The sequence below is a fragment of the Sitophilus oryzae genome, unplaced genomic scaffold (genome assembly GCF_002938485.1).
Source record: "Sitophilus oryzae breed Bouriz unplaced genomic scaffold, Soryzae_2.0 scaffold_813_pilon_pilon, whole genome shotgun sequence".
NCBI classification, from domain to species: Eukaryota; Metazoa; Arthropoda; class Insecta; order Coleoptera; family Curculionidae; genus Sitophilus; species Sitophilus oryzae.
Window position 1 is genome coordinate 3,553,601 of NW_022147432.1, and position 19,095 is coordinate 3,572,695.

Genomic DNA, 19,095 nt, shown 5'->3' on the forward strand with positions numbered 1-19,095 from the left:
CTGTTTCAACAAAATCAAAACAAATATTTGGTAATTTATTAGAACAGTTACCTGACGCTGAAAATTTGAATTGTGCTAATTTGGAAAAGAAAATTTTTATTTGTGCAAAAAAATAGCAGAAAATTGGGCAAAAGCCAGGCGCAACAAAGATTTTTTTCTAAAAACAAATTCTAATTGGTTAATAAAGACCGATGATATCTTCGTTAACATACAGGTGTCCAAATTAACCCAAGTCAACAAACCATCTACTCGTACATGCGGAAGACCAAAGAAAAATTTTGATGAGTGTTGTCGACGGTCACAACAGAGAAAACTGTCGCAAATTTCTGTCATCGATAACTCCTTGGTAACTATATTACGAAGGCCTTCATCTAACGTTAATTACAAGAAAGTTGATGCCGATGAAGTCTTATCTCTTCTAGTTGAAGCTAAACTGACTAAACACCAGTATATATTGTTAAGAAATTTTATTAATTCTAAAATAAATAATATGTTTCCTTCGTATCAAAAAGTTTGAAAAAAGTCCAAGAAAAAGTGCTACCCCAGTGAAGATTACATTAAAATTACCGAATCATCTGCTGAGATAGAGTTACAAAACTTACTCGATCATACAGCAAGCAGAATATGGTCATCACAACAAGAGGTGATAAACTCTACTTCAGACAATCAAGACCAAAATTTGGTTTTGTTTGGAAAATGGGGATTTGACGGTAGTAGTGGTCACTCAGAATACAAGCAATCTTTTCAAGATCCAACATTCCAAGACGGAAGTTTATTTGTGACTTCATATGTACCACTTCGTCTTGTTTTTGAAAATAACCCTGAAAAAATAGTGTGGAAAAACCCCCAGACCTCCTCTACACGTTATTGTAGACCGCTTAGATTCCAATTTAAAAAGAAACTAAAGAAGCAGCTCTTAACGAAGAAAAATACTTTACAGAAAAATAATTCCCTGAAGCCCACAGTAGTTTCATTTAATGACAAGAACTATTCCATAAAGCACAAATTGCAGCTTACTATGGTGGACGGGAAGATTTGTAGCAGTTTAACTGAATCGTCTTCAGCCAGATGTTATATATGTGGTTCAAGTCCCAAAGAAATGAACGATATTGATTTGTGCCTTCAAAAACAAGTTCGCCCAGAAACATTTAAATTTAGCTTGTCACCTTTACATTCATATATACGATTCTTTGAATATTTTTTACATCTTTCATATAGATTAAATTTAAAAAAATGGCAAATACGGTCTAAAGAAGAAAGGCAACTTTTTTCTGAAAGGAAAGGCCAGATTCAATCTGAGTTTAGAAATAAATTAGGATTGATAGTGGATAAACCAAAATGTGGAGGAAGCGGTACTTCCAATGACGGAAATACCGCAAGAAAATTCTTTAAACAATTAGATGAATCCTCTGAAATTACAGGTTTAAGCAAGAGTCTTCTAGAAAGATGTTCTGTAATTTTAAGGTGCATTTCATCAGGATTCAAAATTAATATTATAAAGTTTAAAGAATTTTCTTTAAGCACGGCTCGGTTACTGGTGGCTGAATATCCCTGATATAATCTTCCCCCATTCAGTCCACAAGGTACTTATACATGGTCCTGATGTAATAGAAAGCGCCATATTACCCACTGGAGAATTATCAGAAGAAGCTGCTGAGGCCAAAAATAAAGAGTATAAATTATTTCGACTAAATCATACTCGAAAAATGTCTCGTACAAAGTGTAATATGGATCTTTTAAATAGACTCTTACTTAGTTCAGATCCCTTAGTAACAGAATTAAGGAAATTGCCGCCAAAAAATAAAAATAGCTTTCCTAAGGCAGTACTAGATTTGTTAGATGAATAGTATATAAAATTTTGTTGTTTGTTGTTATTTAAGCATTAATATTTCCTCTTTAAATTTGATAGTTGAATAACCCATATTCATACTAAAATTTAAAAAAATCCATGATGTAATTCGATTTCTCTTATTTTCGATTTTATTGTTGTCATTTTAGTATTTGTTAAAATTGTTATAAATAACCAAAGCATATAATTACAATATACCTAATATAAATAAAATGTATTTTAGTATAGTTTTTTTTATTAAACAGTAGAAAGGAACCAATATTAAAAAAAATTATCAATTCTAAACTCTATTATCTAATTTCATTCTAACGGGGTAGTAGGACATCTGTTAATTAATTTTATAGTATTTTTTTACAAATTTGTGCATATAATTGAAATAATTGATTTTTGTCACCGCTTAACATATACATGGAACCACTGTGCAGCGGGGGCTAAAGTTTCATTGGGGTCTGTGTGGCACCACCACGCCAAGAATGTTACATTATTAGGATGGTGAGTAGTCTAAGAAGTGTGCCTCACTGGGACGCTAATTTTGAGGAAGCATTAATTGAGTGGTTTGATGAACTTAAAGAGGCTTAAGTGAGATGAAGACCATCGAGACATTGATTTTTCTTCGAAGAGTAACCATAACTCCGATTCTGAATCTCGTACTTATAGAAGAGAGGAAACTGAATAATCAGTACCAGGAAATAAAGAGATGTGGCATATGGCAACCATATGTCAATGAAGAAATGACAAAAAACAAAAATCTCATGAATCAAATTTGCACGATCCATGTGCGGCAAATGCAGATCCTATATTAGCATGAATTGTATTTGAAAAAGTTATGTACATTCAATATTTGCAGTTTTGTTGAAAATAATCTATGTTTATTACTTTAGCTTCACATTTCAGTTGTTTGTACTTTTAGTAATACGGCAAAATCATAAAATATATATGTTTTTAATTTCTATAGGTTTCTTAGCCAAGTTATATTTCTGTTGTCAAAAATTCCTAAAAATGCGTTTTACTTTATTTTTGTGTCCGTTCTTATTAATTTGTTGAAGATTAATGAAATTGTTTGTTCACAAGTTTGAATATATTGTAAACAGTGATAAAATAACAAGCTTTTTATAAAATCTCTTCATCGTGTATTTTAAACTGAAAAAAAAAATTTAGGGTCCGTCGGACCCCACCACGCCATAAGCGTTACAAAAATTCACCACGCCAGTTGAGGGATAGCCTGTCCAACGACGAAATCTTTGACAGTGATGGATGTGCTTGACATTTTAATTTTTCAAAATGGTTTGTTTTATTTTACAAACTAATACCTAAGTTGGTACAAACCTGTTGGAATGCAAAGCAGGAAATTAATATATTTAAAATTTTAGTAACCAATTATTATGTACTTCAAAATATTAGGAAAGAATCTAATCCAGTTATTTTATTTCATAAACAAATTTATTTTAGGATGTGTTAATATAAAACAAACAAAGGTGTGTTTGAACAAAAAAGGGTCTAAAAAATCTATAAAAAAGAACTACCTATTTCTTACTTTCAAGAAACTTCCTGCATTTGTTTTATATTTTATCAACATAATTTATGTACAAATAAAAAAAGTTTTAATATTCCATAAGAATAAATAATAAAACACAATATGAATAAAACAAAATATTTTATTAATAATAATTTTAATGATTTACAAACACTTTATACCTTAAAAGTTGATTCAACTTGGCAATATAGTGCGTCGGGTATCTGTAGCACCTATAATAAAAAGCTTCGGAATTTTGCTTAAGGGCAGACTAGGGATGTCAATCCCGTGATCTCGGAATCCCGGGATTGGATTATATAAATACCGATTTTTCATGCCATAAAGTAAGTTGTTTAATTTCGGAACTAAAGTAATTTACGTAAAATCCGACAACGTTGCGACCTGAAAACGGAGGAACCTGTAAACCAGCTGTAAACTCTGAACCAGATGATTGTTTCAAAACATCACATATTTCCCTAATTAAATCAGAGATAGAAAAGCTTTCAATCAGACTAGAGCTCGACAGTTCATCAGATACTTCTAGAAGAGGAACCAGCAACGACAGCGAAGAGGATGATCTTCCCATTGCCGAACTTCTGAGAAGAGAAGATAATGAACCTTTAAAGGTTAAACTGCAGAAAGCCTTACAACAATCTTTTAAGCCGATAAAAACCAAAAGAAGTAATAAGACGTGAAATTGAATTATTTTCAAATGGTGATAGTCGGGGACATAATCTCCAAAAAGCTTTTGAATTTTTATCAACCATTCAGGCCACCAGCCTGGAATCTGAAAGATGTTATTCTTCGGCAGGGATCTTGTGTAATAAGATACGTTCAAGACTGGGGGATGAAACTGGGGGATGGACGCATTAATATTTTTGCGCTATTTTTTTAAAAATTTGTAGCTATAATTTGTTTGCTAAAATTTGTTTGGTGTTTAAATGATTTTTTTTAAAGAGGTTTTTGTTAATTTTCGTGTTTTGTTATATTTTTTATATTAATTTTTTTATGATATTAGGTACCTATTTCATTGATAATTTTAAACCCGGCATCGCAGAATTTGCCGTTCAAATCTCGAAAATCCCGGGATTTTGAAAACCTTTCAGGATTGATATCCCTAGTGCAGACCTAAAGTATGTATTGGGGTTATATTTCAGGAAGATATATTAACTTCTACATGGTGGCTCAAAAAAGTGTAAGTGGATCATGATGATTTAAACGGAACAGCCTGTATATTATTCCATTTTTGGCTTGCTTTTTGATTATTTTACATAATCCCAAAATATTATTAAATATGTTTTAATATTTTCGAGATATTAATAATAAAAAATATATTTTTCAGCCTTTTTAAAAAAAAATAAAAATACCAGAAATATGTCCTGAAATCAAAACTATAGTTGGTCTATACTTACTATGCTAAAATAATCTAAATATCATAATTTTAAATCATACAAGGTGTTCAAAATTCTACGTCAAATTTTTTAAAATATAAAATAAATAAATTTTCTTTGTTTTTTTTTAACGGAACACCCGAGGGAACAACACCCTATTTTTTAAATAGATGGAGAATTAAAAAATCTACATATTTTGGAATTAGAGTATTTCAAAATGTTTAACGGTTTCACAGATATATATGGCATTTTTCACAGTAAACTTTTATCAAAGCCACCCAATGATTTTTCTCTCATATTTTACCGTTGAAAGAGCAATATATGAAATAATACCGCGAGAATCTGCAAAGCCGTTAACATTTTTGAAATACTCTAAATACTGAAAATGTTTATTTTTTAATTCTCCATCTATTAAAATAATAGTATACAAAATCAATTTAAAAAAAAAACGAAGAAAAATTATTTTATATCTTAGAAAGTTTGACGTAGAATTTTGCACACCCTGTATAATTTAAGATTACGATACTTATAGCAATGTTAATTACAGAGTTCCATTTAAAAAAATCATCCCAATCCACTCACTTTTTTGAGCCACCCTGTAGAGGTTAAATTATTTTTCTGAAATACATCCTAATATGTGAAATACATCCTACTTTAAGTTACTTAAACAAAATTCCGAAATTTTTTTTATTTTAGGAGCTACAGATGCCCGACGCACTATTGCGGACCCTGTAGGTGTTACTGTCAAAATAACATAAATATATGCTTGACACACTTAATAAAATGTTCGAATGCATTTTAGCATCCTGTATATTGTAATTAAATATGATACGTAATTATAAGATGTGGATTTAAAAAAAATAAATCAACACGATAAATGCCTCAAAAACCAATTTATTTTTTAAATCCTGTTTGGAGCTGTTTGTTTTGCGACTTGATCGTTGATTTACATACACACATCGATCGCTTTGACCTATGGTAATGTCGCTGTCGTTGCGCATTAAATGTAAGACGGGCAAAAAAGTCGACATCGCATATGGATTAGACAACCACACTGTTTGTTTATGTCTGTGTCGAAAAAAAAACGTATTTTAGCCGTTAAATTGTTAACGGCTCTGGTAAATATTTATCAGAAAAAAAAACAGGCATCCAGAATTGAGATTGCATCGTTGAGGAAAAAAAATCTACCATCTGTTTTCATTGGCGTAACTACAGGGATGTCCAGGGTGCCGATGCCGGGTTCATCCCAGACAGGGGTGGATGGGCCATATGGGAAAACGGGAAAATTTCCGGTGGACCGGTCCCGATCGGAGCTCAAAAAAAGATTGGATTAGCAAAAATTAAATGGTTAATCTTCTAACTAAAGTGACGTAAGATCCTTAGTGACTCCATAACTAACTAATCAATTTGCATCAGTATAATCGTCAATCGTCAGTTGCCTTTAAACATAAACACCAATTTGTAAAATAACTATAGTAAAATGTCTTTCTCTGGGACCTGGGACACTTATAATTTTAATAATCTCTGTTGTTTGTTCGGTTTGAAACTTTTTATTATACAAGGTGAGTCTAAGTGCAAATATTTTCAGGGCTGGTAGATCTCAATAAAATAAATATAATATATTCTCTTTACCGAGTTTCAAATAAGTCCAGTCGAGTTATTAAAGTTTGGAAATTAAGAAAAAAATAGATTTATTTTTAAAAAAAATTGAGCCACCTCAATGTTTCGGTATTTGCATTTCTTTTAGTGCCGTAATATCAGAGATTAATAAACTATACCGTGGGGGAAAATTTGCGGTGAACAGGAAGTTCTAAAAAGTTTTCTAAAATATACAAGAAAATTTAAAAGAAAATGCTCGATTTTTAACATCTTTTTTTGCAAAAAAAAAACTCATAGACGTGTTCCTGGGGTCGAAATATACCACCCCTGAAAATATTTGCACTTATTTAAGACTCACCCTGTATAGTTTTACCCACTATTCTTTTACAAATAACTAATAAATGACTGACTGGCAGCAGAAAAAAGAATGAATAGCATTAGGTAAATTTAAATAGTCTCGATCTAAATGTATACTAAGAATGCGGTAGCGTAGATTGACAACTGGGGGCCTCGGTGCAATCTTTTTCGAGCTCCCCTTTGTAAAAAGGTAGATGAATTTGACGCGAACTCTGCGGTTGACGGAGAAAACATCTATGTTTGGTTTGAATTGGGGACGGACTAAAAGCCAAGTCTGAGAACTAAAAGCCAAGTCTAAATTGTTGTTTATAATGTTGCTAAAATGAATTTGCTAAAAATTACTGAGACAGCAGAGAAGAGTTAAATAAGGTTTAAACTAGATTAGATAATAAAATATTAAGATGTCTCGAAAATCCAAATATTCTTATTATGGACTGTAACATAGCATAACATCAGAACACATTTGTATCCACTGCCGAGGTATTGCCTAGGTTTTTTTCGTTTGAGTCATGGCATTATCATACAAGATGCCAAATGTAGAAAAGTATAGAGGAAAATTTTCGTGATAAGAACTATATAATAACCTAAAAAATGCTGCAGTTTTAATGGAGACCGCGGTTCATTCAGTTAAAAACACGTGTAACACAGGCTGTTGTTGTAGCAGAAAAGAGAGAATTTCTTTCTACATTGTGTAAGAAAGTAAAAACTAACCGAAAAACTAAAAGTTATGTATTTCACAGAGGATTGGGTCAGCTGAACTGAATGAATCAGGAAGTCTTAAAGTTTCTCAAAATCGTGACTCAAAATCGTAGCCTATTTCAGATCAAATTACCGTTATCGATAATGGAAATAAAGCAGTATATAAGAACCTTGTAAAACTGAGCCATTTTGTAGTAAAAATTCAGATGTCCGACCCAATATTGATCTTTACGAAAATTTTGATCAAGACCGGAGGCAAAATGCTTTTTCGCACGAGCGAAAAACACCCTTACTTATATATTAATAAATAAAATATGTTTCTTCGTTATGGTCATTTTGTTTTTGTGGATTTGGGCCGGTTGCCTGTTTTTTCCCGAGCCGGTTTCCACTTCCCCATCCATCCCTGATCCCAGGTACTGCTGGGCACCCTCCACAGAAATATTGAATTGTAATTCTTGGTTAAATATTAGTTTTTATTTGCTTGTGATGTAGTAAAACTGACGTTTTCTAGTTTTGTTTAGTTAATATTATTTCGTTTTGTTCAAAAAATGGGTTAGTTTATATTTTTTTAGAAAATTTGTAAGTATTTAAGTAATCTACGGGAACACGGTTTGATAACCAAGTCTATGAAATTTATTGATAGAGAGAATTTTATGTAAACGTTTTATTCAAAACGTGTTTATTTTTGAAGTGGGACTTCTTTACGCACGATGGGAGTAAAAATTGAATCGGAAACGATCGGAGGTTACGACGGAGCGTCGTAACTCGAGCCCTATGTGAACTAGAGGGCTGAAACTCGGAATGTAGATGGAACGAAGAGCCCCATCTTTTCATGATATTTTGACGACGTTTCGTGCACTACGAAACATCATCATCAATGAATCAAATCAAAAAATCGTCCGATTTAAATGAAATTTGGTATGTCGATAGATTCGACCAAGGCCAAGTTGACCATGTACGACACGTGTCACTGTGACAGTTACTTTAGATGTAACAAACGTCAAAAGTTGATATTCTCCGGTCGCGACCAAATTTGGGGGGTAGGCTATGTGAGCAACGGTGCACACGGTCCCACCCTGCAAAGTTGGGTACGTTTCGTTTACATCTTCATCAAGGTAGGTCTAACGATTTGATATTTGAAGAAAAATGTGGGTCAATTTCTGCATAATTGGGGACGGGCTACAGATATAGAATATTATTTTTATTTGTCTATTTCAATAAAAATGTTCTCATTTTCTTTTTGATATACAGGGTCCGACAATAGTGCGTCGGGTATCTGTGACTTCTAGAATAAAAAAACTTGAGAATTTTGTTTAAGTGCAAACTTAAATTATGTACGAGAATGTATTTCAGGAAAATAACTTCTATAGGGTGGCACAAAAAAGTGAGTGGATCGGGATGATTTTTTTTAATGGAACATCCTGTATATCATTGCATTTTTGGCTTCTTTTCAGATCACTTTACATAGTCCTAAAATATGAATAAATATATTTCGATAAATTCAGAGATATTAAATAAGTAAATAAAAAATATATTTTTTTCAACTTTCCTTAAAAAATTATTACAAATACAATACTGTCCTGAAATCAAAACTATATTAGGTACTTACTTTAGGTGGTCTATACTTACTTTCCTATGAATATCGTAATCTGAAATCTGAATATCGTAATCTCTATGAATATCGTAATCTTTATTAATATCTCTGAAACTATCGAAATATATTTGCTCATATTTTAGGATTATGTAAAGTGATCTGAAAGGAAGCCAAAAATGCAATAATATACAGGGTGTTCCATTTAAAAAATCATCCTGATCCACTCGCACTTCCTTGAGCCACCCTATAGAAGAAGTTAAAATATTTTCCTGAAATACATCATAGTACATACTTTAGGTTTACACTTAAACAAAATCCCCAAGTTTTTTTATTCTAGGAGCTACAGATGCCCGACGCACTATTGCCAGACCCTGTATGTAGCTGCATTTTTATTAAATATTTATAATACATTTTTGATTTTGATAGTCACTTCTGGGATCCGGGAATTATAGGCTCTTATCCCGGGATTTCAAAACGGGGATACTAACCCCGAAAATTGGAAATATACGGCAACGTAGTCCGAGAAAAGAAAACATATTTTAAGCGTATTTAGTTCTTTTCTCATCTTAATAATCAAATAGTATTATTTAAATAAAAAAAAACATTTCATGAGCACCCGGGAGAAACGGTGAGTGTCCAAAAACAATAAATGTTCAGGAAAGCGTTTTTTAATTCAAATTGCGCATAGACTTTTATCGTTTTTCCCGAGTATGTGGTATTTTTAAATGCCTGTTTCTATGTGACCCCTATCGATAGTCCCATTTATTTAGGTAAAAAAGATGTAACTTTTTAAGACCGAAAATATTATTTATTTATACATTAAAACCAAATTAGCAAAAAATGGACTTTCATCGTTTTTCCCGCGTTCTCTTCATTTTATTGTCTATTATGGCTAGACAACTTATCAATAGTTAAGATTAAAATAATTGCATTAGTCATTTCAACACTTTTCTAATACGATTTAAGTGTTCTTAAAATAAATTATTTTTTATTATATAATTTCATCTTTTGATATTGATGGCTGATTGCAATTCGTTTGTAGGTCATGCCGAATATTAAAGATATAAAATATAAAAAATGTAAACAATCTTCAAAGAAAAACAAAAATATTTTCAACATTTGTAGTGTTCAAAAACGATATTGGAAAATATGGTGATTTTTAACCATAAATATCTCATATTATTTATGGTTAAATAAGTATAATATGCAAAAAATATCAATTTGCGTCATAGCTTTGAAAATACGTCGTCAGGTATACAGTGTTTTGCGATTGTAACTCGAATTTGAAAAATGATTTGATATTTATATAATAATATGATTAAATAACAAATTGGTAACTAAGGGGGGCAATTTGCTAATTTTAACCAGAATAAAGCTGAATGAAATAAGAAAAAATCGGCAAAATGAAATGAAAAAAGGGGACGTGGAAAATGTCGTCGGCGGAGACTGGTCGACCTTGACTCGCCGGCATCGTTTCTGCATCTTCCTGCGTCGCCAGGTTCAAGTGCAAGGCCAACTGGGGCCCCCTGTCAGGGCCACCACAATTGCAGTAGCCACAGCTGCACCATCAGCTGGTGCAAGCAGCAAAAATAATTCCATTTTCTGATACGAACCTTGAGGTAGAGATGTTAAAACTCGAAAAAGTGTCGATATATAAATATCGACAATGATTAGCATCCCTACTCTTTTATCAGTTTTCTATTATACAGTGTTGGCATTTTAATTTTTCATTATTTTTATTATTGGGTACGTTGTGATCCAACGCATCATTTTGTTGTGATCCAACGCATCCGTTGTGATCCAACGCATCCTAAAATTTACATATAAATTACAACCTACATCATTTCATTCATAAAAGGGGTATCATACAGTAATAGGCTATAATATTTGTTATCTTTATATACAGGGTGAGTCTTAAATAGGTGCAAATATTTTTAGGTGTAGTTTATTTCGGCCCCAAAAACACGATTATGAGTTTTTTTCGAAATTTTTTTTAGTTTTTAGTTAAAAAACATAAAAGCCAACATAGGTGTAGTAGATTAAATTTACTTAAATTATTACTTAAATGTTTTTTTCTGAGAAAAAAACAGAGAAGATTCAGTGGTTTTAAAAATTTAAGCAAAAAATCACTTGGAAATTTTCAAAGTAAAGTAACTCGGTTATTTTGGACTTATTTGAAAAGCGGCAAAGAGAAAATATGTTTCTTTTATCGAGATCTACCAGCCCTACAAATATTTGCACTTATTTAAGACTCACCCTGTATAATATTGTTAGCAGTTCTTATACCCACAATACTTTATGCATAAAATATTTTATAAAAGGTATCCATCATGACGGACCCCGGCTTGTCGCCCTCCAACGTACCTATAATCAAAAAGGAACTGGACGCATTTTCGGAATGTTCTCCATCAAATAGCGATTTATACTCACCATCTACCACGACAGTCATTTCGGAAAATGGTACTATACATTCTTCGGATATCAAGGTAAAAATTTTGATTAATTGGTCAGTAACAATACAATGAATAAACATCAAATATTGTGCGGTCCTAAACAAAGCGGTTGTATGAGCCAAAATACAAGAAAGAAATAAGTAATTGAGTGCATTGTGATATTTTTACGTTACACCGTTGATTGAAAGAATTGAAAAGATACGCAACCTAATGGGCGAATTAGTGGCAAGGCTGATTTGATTTCCCCGTACGCCTCAAGTGCTGTACGATGGAGACACCAGTTGTTCTGCGATCAACGCATAAAACACTTATTTTCTCTAATTCGGCCAACGAAGGCATATCGAGGACGGTGTGGATTTGAAAACAACAGTGTTGCCATATTAAAATCTGTAATATATGTAATACGTTTGACGAAAATATCTTTGGATGACAAATCCGCGTTTATGTATTGAAAATTTATTCGTGTTAAACATAGAATAAATAACAAAAATAAATATTCCTTTATAGGTACTGAATATGTCGTATGATCGAAAAAAGTCGATTGTTGACGATTGTTGACATTTACCATAATATTTTACATATTAAATAACAGCGATCTTCATATCCAAGCCAAGTCTGACGCCATTCTTTGTTTAATCATGTAATATTATATTAAATTGTTTAATAATAGAAAATCCGTATTATTAACGTACTGTACCCAAAATGCGTAATTTTGGCGACACTGTCTCCTCAACCACTCACTCTGTCGATTGAAAACAGGTTTGCTACAGTTTGCAGCGGCGCACCGCTAAACTCTGGGAATTCTGGGACAGGCTGACGGTAACGCCAGCTACATCTCGGACAGTTGGTTCGTGTTGTGCCACGAAACCGCCCATAAGATTGCGCAATCTTATGGGCGAGAATTCTTCAATCAACGGTTACACTTTATACGATCAAATAATGACGTCATTTCCAGCATGAAACCTACAGGATCTACTTTACTTACTAAAAATAATAGATCTATTTTATATTATGGAGACTCTAGCCACACTCCTTCCGAACTCAGGAGCCGGTCTGACAGCTTGTACCAATCCTACCACTACTGCGCCAATTTTTTTATGACACTTATATGTACCTACCTTTTTACCTAATAAACGACTAGATTTGAATTGTCACAATTTCTGAACCTAGCCGAACTGTGGTTGACAGATCACCTTCGAAATAGAAGACACTTATTAGACACATTCTTAGTTAAAATATAGTCAAATATCTCAATACTTAAATGTTTTAAGACATTATTTAGGACGATATTTGTTGGTTTATTCTTAACGCAAAATTTGAATATCCCTCCATATTCTTTTTTTTGTATGTAGGGCATGGAATTCAATGGCAGCTATGAGAGTAAAGCGATACCGTCACCTGGCAGTCCAGAGCATCAGTATTGTTCTTCCACGACCCAGCCTCACACAGAATCTGGAATGGGAAACAGCGAGGTACATACTTACTATAATACAGTTTATTCGGCACACAGCTAGATAACTCTGTCTGTTTTCGAAAATTTGCTATGTATACCGAGTGCGTCTCAAAAGTGGCTCACCCCTATAACTTTTAATTTTCAGATAAAAGAACGAGATTTGGTATGTTAGTGACATAAATTAGGATTGATGGGCGTATTCAATTCTTTTCGGCCACATCCTGTTTTACCCGAAGTGACTACAACTTTTGATTTTTAAATTGTACTCTCGGTATTTTTTTTATTTTATTCTATAGAAAATTACACTGAATAGAACGACATATTATTACAGTCAACTTTTAACATTTTCGCTTAAAACAAAATTGTATTTTAAATTTCAATCAAGAGTGCCATGGATGAGTTAAAAACACTCATTTTTTATCAAGGAACCTTGGAAAAATAGATTTGATCGTCTAATGTTTTTAGTGTCTTGTCCTGGCCGGTTAAAAGATGCCCAAGTCATATTTTTATACATCCTCAATTTTTTCAAATGGAACGAGGGTAGCTCATTAGCATATTTTTTGGAAAAAGCATTTTTTGACGAACAATTTGGTACCACACACTTGGTATTTCGAGTCAAATTGTTGTTATGAACAGCATGTTACAATTTCAAATAAACCATATGAGAAAATGTCAAAAGTTGACATATGATATGTCATTCTATTCAAAATGTCATTTTCTATCGAATAATGTAAAAACATACCGAGGATGTCATTTAATAATCAAAAGTTGTAGTCATTTCCGGTAAAACAGGAAATGACCGAAAACAATTGAATACGTCAATCAATCCTAATTCGTCTTCTACTAACATACCAAATCTCAATTTTTTATCAGAAGAAATGAAAAAGTTATCGGGGTGAGGCACTTTTGAGACGCACCCGGTATACTCGCTGCATTGCTGCGTCGTAGTAAGCAATTCATGGACTTTCTTACTTCAGAATAGGCTATAACAAGAAATGTTCTACATTTGAATAAACTGTGTCCATAACTACAGTACTTAACATCCTAATCTAAAATATATATACTCTTACAGGGTGAAAATAAAAATGACGATGACTCACCTAGAAGGTTATGCCTAGTCTGTGGAGATTTCGCTTCAGGATTTCACTATGGCGTAGCTTCCTGTGAAGCATGTAAAGCTTTCTTCAAACGAACGATACAAGGTAATATGAAGATCTAAAATTATATCTCAAATCCTTACATCGCCGCTAGAACATACCTGTTATATAATTGAATGCATTGTGCAGATGTGTCTGGTGGTTAGACTGTAAAGGCAAACAAATAAAATTGTATTTTAGGAAATATCGAGTACACTTGCCCAGCAGCTGGAGATTGTGAAATCAACAAAAGAAGACGAAAAGCATGTCAAGCATGTCGGTTTCGCAAGTGTCTTCGATCGGGAATGCTTAAAGAAGGCGTGCGACTCGATAGGGTTCGTGGTGGTAGACAAAAATACCGGAGAAATCCAGAAAGTCCGTACCAAGTGCAGGTGGTATCTGCACAGAAGCCTCACGTTCTTCTAGAAGGTTAGAAGTAAATCTATACCCTTATATTTTAAATCAGAGATTTTATTTAGAGATATTTTGACATAAGCCATGCTTTTTGCAGATATAAAAATGCTGGAAGCTTTGATCTCGTGTGAACCAGACTGTTTGGAAATAAACGCGACATCAGAAAATTCCAAACATCGAACGTTATCCATTCTAAGCGACTTGTATGATAGAGAACTAGTCAGTATCATTGGTTGGGCTAAACAAATCCCAGGTAAAATCAAAACGCAGTATTTAATCACATAAAATCGAACTCAGAACTTTTATTTACTATTTTCATTTTCTTTTAATTTTAGGATTTACCGATTTGTCGTTAAACGATCAAATGCGATTGTTGCAAAGCACATGGGCAGAAATTCTCACGCTAACGCTGGCTTTCAGATCTTTACCAATGGTAAGCCTTAGGAGGTTGAAGTTTGCAGTGGATTTTACTCTAGACGAGAAACAGTCAAAGGATTGTGGCGCCGTTGAGCTATATCAAACCGTAAGCTATCGATTTTTTTGGACATCCCTACGTTAAACTTATTGTAAATTCACTAATTTATGTTTTTCAGTGTACTCACGTCGTCGAAAGATTAGAAAATCTGTCGATACTTAAAGAAGAATATTATTTATTGAAAGCTTTGGTATTGACGAATTCTGATGTAAAGCTAGACCAGTATCAAGCTTTGAAAAAGTTCAGGGATTCAATATTAGCCGCCTTGTCTGATGCCATGAGAGTTTTAAGGTAGATTAAATTTTTGACGTTAAAATGAATCAATATTTTTGCACATTCCTACAATTGTTTATTCTCCCTAGGCCCAGTAACGTTCTGAATCAAATCCAACAACTACTCCTGTGTCTGCCTGTTTTGAGGCAATCAGACCACGTGGTAAGAAGATTCTGGTCAGATATCCACAACCAGGACTTGGTACCCATGAACAAACTGTTTCTTGAAATGCTGGAGGCCTACAGCCGGTAGCCACGCTGAGCGATGTCCAACTAGCGAGAAATTTCCCTAACTTAAAACAAAAACGATACGAAAACGGGTCATCTTGGTTGTGAACTGAGGAGTATTAAGGCCAAAAACCTACTTAAGCAATAAGCAGTGATTTTTTCTTATTAAAAATAATTATTATTAGGGACTGATAAATCTTGGATGAACTGATAAGCGTTCAGTGACTGATTATTACGGAATTATGAACATCTTTGACGAACCGATAAGTCCCTATGAAATAATAAACGTTTCGGGACAGATAAGCTTTTGTGAACTGATAAGTCTTTGGGAACTGAGAGGTTTCTTGCAAAGAATGGATGTCGGCAAGTTTGGTTTGGGTGTCAATTGGGAAGCTTTGTAGAGTTATAAGAGATAAATCATGAAAAAAGTGGTGTTAGCGCGCGAGGTTGAGTGTGCGTTTGGCAACAACACAATATATGTTCGACTTTCGACGTTGCCGGACGGTATAGAAAGAGAGGAATCCGAAGATAAGAACACGATATTATTACTGTTTTTATACAGGGTGATTCACTGTCATGGTAGGTTCGACTTTTATGGAGACCTGATGATGGGTTATTTTTGAAAATTTTGATTTATGCATAAAGGCGCCTGCTTTATCTGTCTAAACTATTTTCAGCGTTCCAGTGTTGCCATTTCATACTAAAAGTCAACTTTTTTCGAAACTACTTTTATTTCTCAGCTTTTCTATTATGCTATCCTATATCTATCTCTAATAGTTTGTTGTCTCAGAAAAATTGACAAAAACAGGATCTCGAATAAGCACTGGTTAAATTATATATTGGAATATTGAAAGATGAAATATGGTTATGTCAGGGAAAGTCGACATATTCAATTTGTTAAATCAACCGATTGGATGTCAAACAAATGAAATTACTTTCATTAACTTATACCCCAAAATTCGACCTTAAAAATGTTCAATTTATTATTTTACTAATGCTTATTCTCAAAATCATGTTTTCGTCAATTTTACACGTATTTTATTTTTTATCTTGAAATCTATTAGAGATATAGATTACTATAACAGAAATAGACGGTAATCGCAAAACATTTTCCGATGCATATCATCAGTCAAATCAAAATTGACACTAAAGCCTATAAACCAGATTAAATAAAATTTTGGCTAAAAATCTTTAAATTTGTTGTATAATTTATGATACCGATACCGAGCAGCTCTTCATTTTACTTCATAGAGCAAATGATTGTAACAGATATTTTATTTAGGTTAAAGCTGCAAAAATTAGTTTAAAGCGATTTTTGCTACCGCCATTTCACAATTATCATAATGTCAGTCATTATTTTGTATAATATTGTCTTGTTGTTGAATCTTTGGGAGTAATTCTCGTTTTTTACCGATTTCCATAGTCTTTTATTAACTGTACTTTTAAGCACAAACAGTTCTTCTAAGAACTAAATAATCGTTTTTTTTTATTGCGATTTCTTAAAATTGTGTGTCGAAAATATGCCGAAACATTTAAACAGTTGAAGCGAAAAGCTTATAGCTTTCCTGATAAACTATTTTGAACGAGAACGTGACAATAAAGATCCGTTATTACCCTTGACTTCCTTACTCTTACAATCAGAGAAGTAGGTTTGATTGATAGGCACCATTATACCACTTTCAAAATTATTTCTACTTATTTCGATTTGTAGCGAGTAGCTGCTGCCTTAAATTTAAATATTGCTACTGTTAATAAATAAATTAATTACTAAAATATTAATTATTAAATTAATTATAAAAGGTAAAAATCTTTAAAAAATGATATAATAAATAGTATATTGGTTTCTCAATTTTACATTAAGATTCATCTCATAAATCCATCACAATCTGACAGCGCTGCCGCTGTCGCCATCGCTTGTCACTCAAAGTTGATCACGTGCATCGGAAATTGTTTTGCGATTACTTTATATATTAGGTTACTATCTTGTTACTATAACAGAAAAAATATGAGAAATGAAAGAAGTTTCCAAAAACGTAATAATATTCCGGGTGTTTTCTATTTAAAATAACACAGATGCTACCACTTTTCAAATGATGCGGCAACATTGTAACGCTGAAAATATTTTAGATAGATGGGATCATGTAAAAATCCAAATTTTCAAAAAAATTTATCACTGGTTGTCCATAAACATCTAACCTATCATCGCCGTGATTGACCCTATGTTACAAAGTTGTTCAACACAGTTTAATGAGTTGATCCCGGTATCGCTATTGATAAACGTTTAAACTACAATAAACAAAATATAAGTAGTTTTTAAAGAAAATACAGGTATTTTAGTAACTATTTTACAATTAGATTGCCTTGAACAACGACAAAATGATATTATGAAACAAAAACACCATATAGCCCAGTGTATTTTTTATAAACCTTAACTTGAGACACTAAATTTTATTTTCTTTACCTACTATATTTTTTTCAGGCGTCTTCGTCTGGAAATTTTTTATATACCAGACTAGTAATATATTTTCATATACGAATGATATGAAGTGTTTAGATTTCAGAACGAAAAGCAAAGTATAACATATTGTATATAGGTATATATTTTTAAAAAATATATATTTTAGTAGCTTATGGAAATAATGTAAATTACAAATATTTTTTTCTCTGTGAAATCGTATATATTAACTCATAATACTTCTTATAACTACTTTCCGTTTAACTCATATCCCGTTCAAAAATGAGGTAGGTAAGTTAAATGGAAAGCAGACATAAGATTAAATATTTTTTCGGCCGATTGACAAGTTTTGCAAAAAATAAATTTTCACTTGTTAATTAATTTTGTTTCTTTTATTTTTCGTTGGGTCATTTAAAGGACTAGGTAAGTTAAATGGAAAGCAGACATAAGATTAAATATTTTTTCGGCCGATTGACAAGTGTTGCAAAAAATAAATTTTCACTTGTTAATTAATTTTGTTTCTTTTATTTTTCATTACAATATAGTAATTCCAAAGCAAACAAATTATAACAAACAATAAATAAGACTTTATTCAATAAATATTTACAACAATATACACTTTCTAGACTACATAAAAAATAAGTATAAGATGTAGACCGTAAAAAAAACAAAAAAAATATATTTTTTCCAGCTTAGTTTAGTAATTCAAACACCGACTTCTATATAAACTTGAATAAACGACAGAAAATTGCACATCGAGAAATGTGATGAGATGAGTAAAGAGAAAAATTCACAGATTTATATAATTTGTTCAATACAATGGCACATCATATTTAGTAATATGACTATTTTGATTGGAAAATAGTATAAAGAGCTATATCTTATAATTACAAGAAAATATACTTTTTTATATTTTCTTAAAGTTTTAGGTAATCTCAAAAAGCACAGTGTGATCAAACAATTATAAATATAGGTTAAGAAATCGTATTTATTTCAAGATTGCATTGTTTAGCTATCACCAATAAAAATTTATTAAAAACATATTTCTGTTACTGAACATTTCGCAAGAATCTCTATATTCTTGGGATATGAAGCCACAGTATTTACACAAAAAAACTACATTTTAAATATATACAGGGTGTTACAAACTCGAGGTACGAGCATTGGTATCTCAAAAACCGTAATAGATACGAAGATGGTTAAATTG

General features: G+C 32.3%; 1 protein-coding gene across 2 annotated transcripts in view; it reads left to right on the forward strand.

The window, feature by feature from the left end:
• Positions 1 to 18,269, forward strand: part of LOC115889274 (steroid hormone receptor ERR2) — a 36,334-nt gene extending 18,065 nt beyond the window's left edge. For both annotated transcript variants that reach the window (XM_030909219.1, XM_030909218.1), the window contains exons 2-9: positions 11,324 to 11,488; positions 12,808 to 12,927; positions 13,981 to 14,110; positions 14,246 to 14,473; positions 14,556 to 14,711; positions 14,794 to 14,981; positions 15,052 to 15,224; positions 15,296 to 18,269. In XM_030909219.1, the coding sequence (XP_030765079.1) occupies positions 11,333 to 11,488; positions 12,808 to 12,927; positions 13,981 to 14,110; positions 14,246 to 14,473; positions 14,556 to 14,711; positions 14,794 to 14,981; positions 15,052 to 15,224; positions 15,296 to 15,458 (1,314 nt within the window). In that variant the 5' untranslated portion in view covers positions 11,324 to 11,332 and the 3' untranslated portion in view covers positions 15,459 to 18,269. The remainder of the gene's footprint in view (positions 1 to 11,323; positions 11,489 to 12,807; positions 12,928 to 13,980; positions 14,111 to 14,245; positions 14,474 to 14,555; positions 14,712 to 14,793; positions 14,982 to 15,051; positions 15,225 to 15,295) is intronic.
• The last annotated feature ends 826 nt before the right edge of the window (positions 18,270 to 19,095 follow it).